Here is a 12,411-nt window from a genome sequence, read left to right as displayed (position 1 = left end):
ACACTTCTCTTCCGGGTTTGAGTCTCATACGGTGAGGTGTTCCCGCGAGACCCTCTGCTTAAAGTGACAGTGCTATATTTATTAAAAGATAGGAGTACAGTACTGTTATAGTTACAGAAACATGTTATATATATATATATATATATATATATATATATATATATATATATATATATATATATATATATATATATATATATATATATATATATATATATATATATATATATATATATATGGAGCTTTGCAAGACATGTTTCTAATAAATTGGTGCTACAGTCTTTTTACAAATAGAGGGCCCAGTTTTGTCTGTCTTTTTATAGAAAATAGACCCAGAGAAAGAGGGAGAGAGAGAGAGAGCCAACATGGATGGTCCCTTATTTGCATGAATGTGTGTTCACATTCTTATTTATTCAGCAAATAAATGCAGAGCAAAGCAAGGGAATTGTTCTCTTGCCACCATGACAAGAGGAGGGAAGATGTGCCTTGTCGTGATTTGCCTTCGCTAGCCTTGACGGCACTCTGTCGGACGTTGTGTCACTTTTTTGAAATCCCTTTGATAAGATTTGCCGTTTCTGTGGTGCTGAAAAGGTTTCTTTTTTCCCCTTCTCTCTCTTATACCTTGTCAAATGAAAAGACAACCGTGGCGCAGGAGTTGACAGAGGGCCGGGAGACAAATCGGCGGTGACAGGTGTGAAGCGGAGATGTTATTTTGGGTGGTAACAGCATAATATTTAGTGAGGTGAGAGGAGGACAACGGGAAAAGGAGAGAAATGACAATGAGCGGGTCCGAGGGGAAGATAGAAGAAATGGGGTCCTCGGGAGTTAGCGTGCGGCCTGGCGGGCACACTGACGCAACACGCATGCCGCCAAGCGGATTGCACGCGGCGCCTGCGGCCAGCGTTTGCGACCTTGTTGCGGATCATTATGAGTGCCAGGCCGGGCAGAGGCGAGTCACGCTCATTAACTGGATGGGGTCACTACCAGGCCTTCGGCTTGTTCTCCAGACTCTTCAGCAGCATCACAGTTAAACACTAGTGAATACCCCCATGCCGACTCCCATCACTTTTTTGTCAACATACGGATTCCCACCGGCGTAGGCGGAAAAGGCTTTAATTGCCAACTCGTGTACCTCAGTGAGCTGGCTGAAGCCTTGGCAAACATGTCCCCACACGTACTAATCCCTGGGACATCATTCAATAGGCGATCGATGGCCACGGCGTACCACCTGGAGCGTCATATATAACGGGTCACGTCACACGGTCGCACTTTGGCGCCATGGGGTTCTTTCTGACCATTTCCACATTACAACTCCATGGGGAGTCCAAGACAGCCATCTTGGACCATTTGGACCGCATTGAGTTCGTGAGTCAGAAAGAGAATTGTGATTGAAGAACAATCCATAAGCGCTAACGTTAACATCTGATTTTAGCGTCCAGGTTTATACCCGACAGCCCACCATGAAATATGCAAAGGCACAAGGCCATTTACGATGCCTGACCGCTGACCACTGCTGTAAATAATGGACATACTGATTGGTCTTGAAGCAATTACTAGTTATGACCCCCCTCCCGACACACACGCACACACACACACACAAACAGCATGCAACAGCAGCGTTCGATACCCTGCAGTTCACTGAAGGGTCACTTACAACACTGCGGTTGCCTGTCACTCAAATAAACACACACACACACACACAAATGCACAGACACACACACACGCATCCCAGCGGGCTGGAGTGTTTTTGCTTTGTTGGAAATTATAGCGGTGGTTTTCAAGCACGTCGCCGTGGCAACAGCTGTTTTGATACATGTCGACAGAACGTGGCGCGCCATGGAGATAAGAGGTGGGTGGAGCTATGATAGCGGGATGGAGATGTGGGGCTGTGTTGGGTTCCGTGTGCTTGAGTCCATCTGATGAATGGAAACGAGGCGGCGGTTGAGATGTCTCATCCTGATAAAAGGAGGCCCAAAGATCTAGGATGAACAGTTATCGGTGCACTGTGAACCGACAGAGGGCGAGAGGGGGGGGGGGCAGAGTGTGCTGCTATTTTCGTCCGGGCGTAGTCATGGAAACTGCAGCCTCACTCCAAATGGAGACGTCCAGAACACACGTTTGGTCGGAAAAATGACACAGTGCGAGAGTCGTCTTGGACGTACAGAGCCACCTGTTATCCGTCTGAGACCCTACACGACACCCCTTCCCTGCACCCACATTTGAATCACCGGGAGGGTGTCGGGTTATTTTAACATTTTGTTTGTTGAGTTTTAATGTGAACAATTGTCACACAAGCATCATCCTCATCTGCTCCTTCCTTCCTGTCGTCTTCTGCGCTCTGAAGGACGGAGGTATTCCCACATTTCTTTGTTGCTACAGCAACACCGCAGCGAGAACGGGAAGGAAGGGACGCAGAGAAGAAAGGAGAGAGGAGTGTAGGCGCGAGGGGTGGGGAGGGGGGTGCAGAAAGAGGCCTAAAGATAAGCGTATGTGTGAACAATGCTAATTTCTAACGTGATGGTGAACTCCCTGCTCGAGTCGCATCGCACAATGCGCAGCCGGCAAATTTGCATCACGGCCTGTGGGAATATATTAACGTGCTCAAATAAAGCGACGCCACTTTTTCTTTCTTTTCTTTTCTGAGTTGAAATGTCATCAAGCCCCAAAACGCCCCGCGTGAGTCAAAGTGGCCGCGTTTCCGTCTCATGCGTTCAATGATCACACAGTCATGTGTCAAAGCAGCCATGAGGCAAGAAGATGCATCTCGGTGGAAGCCAGATTGCAGCCAGGGGAAGGCCGAAGCTATTTCGCATCAATGTCATCATCCCATTCCATCAGGATGGAACACATTTATATTATTGCTTCATATCCGCACGCACGGACACGCGCGCACACAGTTACGAAGCCCTGGAAGAAAAGCAGCATTGCATCATGTAAAGATGCTTAGCTGCGCCGCAGAGGGGGCGAGCACCTTTCTCCGTCGCCGGCCACGTGTTTACATGCATATCATATCGTATAATGTTCTGTCTTTGGTGCCCGTGTTTGGTCCACGTCTGCCGCATGTCAACTGTCTCGCTTGTCCTCTCCCGGATAATCAATAACTCATCTCTCCACGTCAATATTCCTCTGGCCCATGGGACTCAAATGTCCTTCTTGAGGACGGAAGGAGAATTGGCAAGATGGCAGCGGGGAAAATGGACGCTTTTCTTGTGTTTTGGGGGATTCGGCTGAGTGGCTGAGGTCGTCGACGACGCGGTGTGTGGATTTTATGATTAACATGCTTTAAAATGTCACATTCAATTAGCGAGAAGGCAGGGAAAAAAAATGGCCTCCATTAGACTTTACGGTCAATCAATAACCAATTAAGTATCAACGAATAATGGCGTCGGCGTGTTTGTTTATCCACTGGGGAACATTTTGCCACACGCTGTACACTCCTGCGGTAATTACTTGTCGCCGTATTTGCCGCAAACTACATTTGCATGAGACACTCATCGCTGTCACTCCGTCACGTGGACGACGGACAAGTGCTACTTGACGCACCTTGTTTCCATCAGAGCCAGTCAGTTATTTGTGGGTGTGTGAGTGTTACAGTAATGTGTGAGAGAGTATGCGTGGATAGACGTGAGAGCATTTTTGCTTTTGCAAAACACGACCATTCCACCCACGGTCCAGCCCTTGACGGGTGTCTTGGGGTATTCCGCAAGTTGACAAGTAATAATAATAATAATACATTTCATTTATAAGCGCCTATCAAAACTCTCAAGGTCACTTTACAGTCACAGGATACGTTTTTTTTTCTGTGGGTGAGCAGCGGCAGCCACACGCGCCAGCATTCACTCAACCCGGAAGTAACTCAAATAGATTAGTAAGGCAAAGAGATAGAAAGCTAGCTATCAAGCCAATAGATAGCTAATAATAAATAAATACACACATAAATAAATACAAATAAATGAGTGAATGAATAAAAAAATAATTACATGTGTAAATAGGTAAATAAATATGTGCAGGAATAAATAATACATGGGTGAATAAAAATAAACGAGTGAATGAATGAATGAATAACTAAATAGCTGCACACATAAGTAAATAAATGAATAAATACATGAATAAATAAACGGGTAAATGAAACTAAATAAATGAGTAAATGAATAAATAAATACACACAAATAGGTAAATAAATAAGTTAATAAATAAATAAAGGTCTGAATAAAAATCAATAAATGAATGACTGAATACATAGAATACATTTCGTCAATGGATGCTACAGCTTCGTGTTTTCTTTCAACATTTAGCATGTAGCAGACGTGCACGTTCCAACATGACGTCCCTGATCAACTGGTGAAAAGGATGCTTTGATCCTTTAATCTTTCATCTGGAACTGACTCATGTAACAAAGAGGGTACAGGAAGTGCTTAAGATTGAATGACTCTTTGTGTTGTCTTATTATTTGATATCGTAGTACAATTTCCTTTGAGACGACAGCCTCAATTTTGGATTTCCATTTCCGAGAGCTCACACGATCGGCACACGCAGCTTACCGTATTTATTTAATCTCGGTAGGGGGGCTGAGGGGCCTCGGAAAAAAAGCATTGCACATTAAATGGCAATTACATTTCTCCCCACCCAACAAAACAAACAAACAAAAAGCGTGGGCTTTGTTAGCATACGTACGTACGATGTCTTTTAGCCTTCGTTTAAATTCAGAGTGGATCCAGCCCGGTTTCCTCTTGACCGCGACATATGACGGCTGTTTAAATGGTAAGCGCCGAAAAAAAACAAAATGGTGGCGGCGCAGAATTCTTCACGCTAGGCTACGGCGGGTGCCACGCTGAATCGCCTCAGACCAATATATGAGGTCGTTTATTTCACACGTCATGATACATGGCTAGACAACTGTACACATTATATCAAACTAACAAAAATAAAGGAGTACATCGTTGAAACGCGAGAAGCGCAAATGGCATCCAACAGATATGAAAGTTGCACTGTAAAAATGCCGTTCTGACAATTGTCGTACAACCGGACAGCGTTATTGTGGAGATACTGTACATTTCCGTTCATTCTACCCAACCTGGTTGGGGAAAGGGGCTGCAGGGAAATGTCGGTGACGGCGGCGTTTATGGCATGATGACAGTCACCGCCAGCGAGGAGCTCGTATCAAATTCCCGGCTACGCAGTCGGCTTGAAATCTCACATACACACACTCACACACACACACACAAGTCAACCCATCGTCAGAGTAGACACCTTTCATATCCCGAGTGGCCGTTACGAGAACACACGATACACCCTCGCAACCACAAAAGAATTTGTCATGAGTACTAGCGAAGCAACAGACAGAAGTTATTCAAACGGAGATCCGCGTTCACTCGACGACAAGCTAAATAGCCTCGAAGCCAATTGAAAGATTCACCATGAGTGTCGCAATTGAGCCCTTAAGTTCTCTGAGAAGTCGCCCAACTGAAAACCCCGACCCCACCGCCCCACTCGAAACAAACCCGAGCGGAGCGCACGCCCAGCCCAAAAAATCTCTGCGTCCGAACTTTACAATGAGACACATTTCAATGAAAATAGATTGATAGAATTTGTGGATTTTTTTTTTCACAGTAGTTTGTACTGCGCCGTACCTTTCTGTCCATCTATTTATGCCTACATTATTGGCACCCCCGGGACCCCCCGCCCCACATTGAGTCACTTCGCAGTAAGCGTGGCATCTTTTTGAGAAAGAAAAAGGGTCTCTCCCATTTCATAGGTCTTCCATCCTCTTCGGTTTCAGGGTTAGGGTTAGGGTACGAGTCCGCACGGTTTCCATCACTCCAGGCCAACGGTGATTTTGTGGCCAAAGACATTGTTCTTGTTGTGGTTGTCGTCGTTCTTTTGACTTTGTTCGCCTGTTGACAACGTAGTTAGGAGAAAACGGCAAAAAAAACTTTGCTTTGGCACAGATTTACATCGTCCCTACGTCCCGTTCCTTGATCTCAACGGCCGAGAGCTTTAGGACAAACCCGAGTAGGCCACCGTAAACGAGTCTTTGAGCTTGCACGATGTCCCATCTATCTCCGTCTCCTGGTGTCAAGTCGGTAAACCCCCCACCACCCCTTCCTCTGCGTCCCAGCGGCGGCGATTTTAGATCTGAGTCTCCTGGACATTTTCCTTTGAGGTCCCCTTGAAGAGAAGCGGCTCCATTTGGGGGTTCTGGTTCTGACCCATGAAACCCTTCAGGGAGCCGTGTAGGCCCATGGGAGGCATGGGGAGCGACATGGGCAGAGGCGGCGACATGGAACTTGGGGTGACGTTGGTGCCATTTCCCGAGGAGACCAGCAAATTGGATGTGGAAATGGGGACGGGCGGACAGGAGATAGGGATTTCCTGGCCCGGCTGGTTCTTGTGCAGTCCTCCTGAGGCCATCCCGTCGGGCCCGATATTCAGACCCATTACGTTGTTGTTGAAATGGTGAGCCTTGTAGTAGTGGTTCAGCGTGTCGGAACGACCGATGTTAGGAATGCTCACCATTTCGGGACGGTGTCTCCGCAGGGTTCCTTCTCCACCACTGCTCACGGCGGAACCGCCAGAGATGCCGCTTCCCGCACCGGCGCCGATCTCGTCCTCCACATTGACAATTTCGATGGCTCTGGCGGGGCCGTGGTGCTTATGCAGCTGGTGTTGCTTGCGCAGCTTGTAGAAGACCACCAGCATGACGGCGGCCATGAAGGTGATGGCCACAAAGCATCCGATGATGATCTTGGTGGTTTTCATGACATCGTCCAGGCCGGGTATGTTGGTTACGTCGACGATGGAGACGGTGGCCGCATTTTCCGTGGCCCTGTTGGCCCGTGGGGACAGCGAGGACAGTGAGGAGAGGGAAGGGGCCATCGTGAAGCCGTCCGAGACCCCCCTTTCCACGGTGGGGTTAGGGAAATCGATGAAGGTCTCATTGATGTACTGCCTGGCCGAGTTCTTGTCGTCCCCTCCGCCCACCGTCTCCACCGTCTCCACGGTGACGGTGGTGAAGTAGCTGTAGCTGTTGCTGGGGTCCGAGGCGGACACGTTGAGCACCGCCGTGGCGGTGGTGTTGCCGGCCGAGTTGGTCACCATGCAGGTGTACTGCCCGGTGTCCTGCACCGTCACGTTGGTGAAGTTGAGCGTTCCGTCGTGGAGCACCGAGATCCTGACGCGGTAGGAGCCGTGCGTCATCAGCGTGCCGTTGGGAGTGAACCAGTTGACGGAGGTCATGGAGGTTCCCGTACGGCACTTGAGCTCGGCAGCCATGCCTTCTGTGACGTTGAGGTCGGTGGGCGGCTCCACGATGACCGGGGCGTAGCAAGTAAAGTGGCTCTGGTCCAGTTCGCCGATGTACTTGCCCTTCAGACCCGGCGGCGCGTGGCATCGGGCGCAGCAGGTGGTGTTGCTCGGGACCGTTTCCTTCAACCACCAGCTGAGCCACAGGACGTCGCAGTTGCACACCCAGGGGTTGTGATTCAGGTGCACCCGCTCCAACTGGTGCAAAGGCGTGAAGAGGTCGTGAGGCAGCGAATGCAGTGAATTGTGGGACAGGTTCAGCTCCTCCAAGATCTTCAGGTCGTCAAAAGCGTTGCGCTCAATCACCGAGACCTTGGAGTGCATGAGCCACAGCTTTCGAAGCGACACCAGACCCTGGAAGGACCCTGGCCGGACGATTCCCAGCTGGTTGCCCGACAGCTCCAGCTCCTCCAGCCGCACCAGCGGGGTGAGGTTGGGGATGTCCTTGAGGCCACACATGCCCAGGTTCAAGAAACGCAGGTTGACCAGGCCCTCGAAGGCGGCCTCCGAGATGAAATCCAGTTTCCTGAGCTCCCCGAGATCCAGGCGGCGCAAAGAGGGAACGCGGTGGAAGGCGAACGCCGGCAGCGTCTCAATGGGGTTGTTTCGCAGCCAGAGTTCCCTCAGCTTGCTGAGGTACTCAAAGGCCTGCGACGGGACCACGGTCAGATGGTTGTCGAAAAGCTCCAGCGTGTTGAGGTTGGGCAGCCCGTTGAAGGCGCCCACCTCGATCTGCCGGATATGGTTCTTGGAGAGCTGGAGGATCTCCAGGTGCCGCAGGTGCTTGAAGGTGTCCGACTTGATCACCTGCGGTGGAAAACACAAATGCCGGGTTTGGAGCACCTCACTCCCAAAAAAAAAGAAAAACCCTCCGGCAGCCACGTGTCGCCGCGCTCACCTGAATGCTGTTCTCCTGGAGGTTGAGGTATCTCGTGTTTTCGGAAATGCTCTCCGGCACCCGGTCCAGGGTCTTGCGGGTGCAGATGACCCGGCTGGCCTGATTGGAGCAGCTGCAAGGGACCGGGCAGGCGGGAGCCGCCCCCGTGGGCCGAGGTCCATGGTCGTGGACCCACAGCAGAAGGTGCACCAACCACAGGAGGGGGGAAGGGCTGCGCTGGCCGCTCACCATGACAGCACGCATGGCAACTCGGTCATGACCCGCCCCAACCGCTGTCTGACGTTCCCAACCGCTTCCGGACGGGGCACTTCAACTGCTTATTTTTAGGATCATCTTTGATGTTCTTATGCTGCTTGTCTCCTTCAAGAAGATGACTTCATCCTTCACAAAGACGGCTCTGATGTTATATTGAAGACGCTAGATCCTTATTTCTCCGCGACTACCAAGTAGCGTTCAGCCATTTGAACAAAGTGCATCCCTTTTTTTGTTCCCATGACAAGTATTAGTTTAAAATGATTTAGCTGCGAAGAGCCTCTCCTCTGCGGAGGATGTTTGTTTCGTCTTGCTGTGGAAGGAAGGAAGGAGGGGCCGGGAGATGGGGAGGGGGTGCAGGGTAGAAAAGAGAAAAGGAGAAAAAGAAAGAAAGGAGGTCAAGTCATGCACAGTGCGCTTCACTCGCTCGGAGATATTAGCAGAACACATTCATGCGAGGATGCCCGGGATGGAATTGAATTATGAAAATATGACAACGGCCCGCTACTGGAGACAAGCAAGGTCGCCAAGATGGGAGAAAAGAGTAGGCTTGAAGCTGCCATTTTCTTGCCGCTGAACTTAACCAATCAATGCGCTTCTGAAGGTACCCCTCATACCCCTCAAAAAGCCTTAAAGGATAACCGACACCATTTTTTTGTTTCCTAACTGACATCAGAAAAACGTTTTATAGCATCTAAAATAGCCAAAACACGCAGGCTGATATTTTTAGTCAAATGCAAAACACCAATAAAATGACTTAAAGTGTCCCAAAACGTCCACGAAAACACCTCAGAACTGAGCACATTAAGAAAGTCCCGCCCCCTTGTTGACGTCACTATTAGTCACACACTGCCTTGCACCAGAATCAAAACAATGGCTTCAGAAAGTTCAATTTCAATGATGAGGCTTTCTTGTTACTCATCCAGTTATGAATATGATTCAAATAGTTCTGAAGAGGAAAGCATAAATGTTTGCAATAGATTAAAGAAGTCCTTCCGTATAAATTCAAGCCGTCTGGACTCGTAACGCCCAGTTAGGCCCCGCGCCGGCGCTGCCCGGCCGGACAAATGAGACACGGCGAGATATGCAGCCGTAGCAAAAGTGTGCCCTTGGTAGAGAGGCACTTTTTGGGAAAGAGAAAATGCCCCCAAGCATCAGCAGATTGGCTAAATTTAGCACGCCGCGCCCGATAAGAGCCAAAGGCCATTTTGGACACCACGGCTGCCTTCTTCCAAGACGTTCCATATCCAAGACTCTGGAATCAACGAGGCTTTTTTTTCACACGCTCCGATGGCGGCGCTCTGCGTCTCCTTTCGCTATATGCGGCGGCGGCGACGGTGGCGACGCATGGGCTCCTAGAAACACGGTTGCCGTGGCAACCTGCTCACTCAACATCTCCTGTTTTTACTGTCCGGCGGCTCCCTTTTTTACGTTCTTCTGATGAGCGTTGGCCGTGCAAAACGCACGGCGGGCTCACCCTCTGCCCTCAAACGTTAGGCATGATTGATGGATCTTATCCACATTTGGGTGGGCGGTGGGTGAGGGGGCGTCTCAAGGTCACTTTACAGTCACAGGATAAGTTTTCCTGTGGGTGAGCAGCGGCAGCCGCATATGCCAGCGTTCACTCAACCCGCAAGCAACTCAAATAGATAGAAAACTAGCTAGCGAGATAGTAGATTGCTATTAGATAGATAACTAGATAGCTAATAGATAGCCTGCTAGGTAGCCAGCCAGCCAACCAGCAATACAGCTAATAGATAGCTGTCAGATAGCCATTAGATAGCTAGCTAGCTATACAATAGCTAGCTAGCTAGATAGCCAGCCAGATAGTCAGCCAGCCAGCTAACATATAGCAAATAGATAGCTTGTTTATTTGTCTAAAGCGGCGAGAACGACGCTCCAACATCTACCGCTACAAGCTAGCGAGTTGTTTTTAGCTAAAACGTCAAATATTTTGTTGAATTGCCCTTTTTTTGTGGGAGGGGAGGGGGGGGGGTTCTTTGGACGGGCTTGGGGGTGCAAATGCCAAACATGCCAAACAAACATGCCAAATCGTTGGCATGTTAAGGAGCACACACGGTAAGAAAGCTTTGATTGAGTGGGGAGGGGGAGAGACCTTGACACTGAAAGCCTGCTGCCTTGACACGCCATCCTCAATCTTTCCGCCATAGCAGGCGACCGAGATGTCATCAGACGCAAACATAAAATGATACCGACCCCCTTTTTTGTTGTTGTCCTGAATTCATTCCTCTGAAGGAAAATCCCCAAAGTGTATTTCCTCACTGCTGCTGTTGTTTTTCTTTTCTTTTAATCTTTGCTGCTCTTTGGGGTCGAGAGCGGATTGCAACAATGTCGCTATTGATTATTCGATCAGGCCCGAGAGAGCGCTCAGTCGTGAAAAGACAAATTAGCCGCAAGCCGCCGAGCAATTGCTACAAAGCAATCACACGCCGATCGCACGGAAAGACTTTTCCACAAGGCCGTCGTTAGCGTTGATGACGAGGCGGTTGGGGGATTTTCTTTTGCTCAAAAAGGGTTTTTGAGTGCGCGCATTGAAGGCCCGATGAGATGAAGACAAAGCGGCACAGGTGCAGCGGGGCCAACATCATCCACTGTAACTATGACAACACTGGATGGATTGGGACGGGGCAACCGGGGTGGGCACAAATGCCGCATGGAAGCATGAGAAAAAGCTTGCCTTTGAAATGAAGGAGGATAATAATGATGACGGGAGGGGATTTGGTGGGCTGAGTGGGGGCCGCGATGGCACAGAATGGCCTTATTCATCCACGCAGCTGCGCACTTTTTGCTGTGGAACGCCATTGAAATTCCAAATAGGCCCAATTCCGCACACGCTGCATTACAAAATGGCTTACGCCCATTCGCGTTTCATGACAACTGCACCCGCATCCCCAAACGTTCCTTGAAATGTGCGCGGCGAGGAAATATTTCATTCGTCGTCCCGCCATTTGCAGCGGAACCCAATGGCGGCGACGGCCATTTTTTTATCTTATGTTTCCACCTGAAAGCTTGGCACCTGCGTGCGCTTACCTCGGCGTGGCGGAGTCGAACGTCGGTGTTTTTCCCTTCAACATCCTCATCGGCGCTCGCGCGCTCGTCTGTCTTTGGCCTCGCCGCCGCCGCCGCCCCCCTCCCCGCCCGACCCTCCACCCCTTTTGCCAAAATGGATTGGCTTGTCTCCCAGGCTGAGAGCTCCCCTCTCCTCTCCTCTACTCTCCTTCCTTCGTTCGATCGCCTCGTCGGCTATTCCGCAGCGCAGCGACGGTGGCGGCGGCGGCGGGCGGCGAAGCTGCTAAGCGCAATCCGAGGCGTCATGGATGGAACGCGGCGGCACGGAAACATGATCAAGAAATTCAGTGGCAAGACGACGCCGATGTGAAGTCGGATGGCGTCGAAAGGGACGAGGATGCATGCGCGCGTCTGTTCATCTTCGGAGAAGGCGCGAGCAGGCTGCGCGCAACTACACCCCTCCCGCCCGCCCGCTACCACCGCCGCCCCTCGCCATACCCCCTCCTCGCTGCTCTTTACGCACATTTCGCACGTCCCCCCCTTCTCTGAATGCCACGAAGAGCACCCAGAGATGCGCATCTCGTGGCGACACCTGCAGTGGCCGAGCCGCTTAAGGAGCCCAAAAGAGCATCTTGGAGTTAGCATGAAACGCTCAGAAAATCCCTTCCTGACGAATGATTTGCAAAACATAAATAATAAGCCCACCGCCCGCTTGATTTTGAACCTCACGGTGGGCCCAAAAGGTCTTGATCTCCCCCAGCGTCCCACTTTTTTCATGAAAGAAAATTCACCCACAGAGAAGAGGTCAGCGACCTTTTTGCGAATGCACGCAGGAGGTTTGGTCATTTCTGTAGCTGGAGCCTGAGTTAAGGTGAAGGGGCAATTAGGAGCTGTTGAACAAAAAAAGCACAAAGTCCCTCGGCTTTGGC

The 12,411-nt window shown here is 50.1% G+C and overlaps 1 protein-coding gene across 1 annotated transcript; it reads right to left on the bottom strand.

Moving 5' to 3' along the window:
• Positions 1-4,845: 4,845 nt before the first annotated feature.
• LOC148887806 (leucine-rich repeat-containing protein 4B-like) lies at positions 4,846-11,944 on the bottom strand. Its single transcript, XM_089015542.1, has 3 exons — positions 11,504-11,944; positions 8,201-8,765; positions 4,846-8,109 (listed from the first exon to the last, which is right to left on the bottom strand). Exons 2-3 carry the CDS (start codon positions 8,441-8,443, stop codon positions 6,130-6,132), a joined length of 2,223 nt encoding a protein of 740 aa, XP_088871668.1. The 5' UTR covers positions 8,444-8,765; positions 11,504-11,944; the 3' UTR covers positions 4,846-6,129.
• Between the last annotated feature and the right edge of the window lie 467 nt (positions 11,945-12,411).

This window comes from Hippocampus bargibanti, linkage group LG15 (assembly GCF_051943395.1).
Source record: "Hippocampus bargibanti isolate YZ-2025 linkage group LG15, ASM5194339v1, whole genome shotgun sequence".
NCBI lineage: Eukaryota > Metazoa > Chordata > Actinopteri > Syngnathiformes > Syngnathidae > Hippocampus > Hippocampus bargibanti.
This window is presented reverse-complemented; position numbering and strand designations above follow the sequence as displayed.

What these genes read in the sequence shown, in the direction of transcription:
- LOC148887806 (XM_089015542.1), bottom strand. Translation starts at nt 8,443, where the DNA reads ATGCGTGCTGTCATGGTGAGCGGCCAGCGCAGCCCTTCCCCCCTCCTG. An exon ending in TCCAGGAGAACAGCATTCAG is followed by an intron (nt 8,110 to 8,200) that starts GTGAGCGCGGCG and finishes TTTCCACCGCAG; the next exon opens with GTGATCAAGTCGGACACCTT.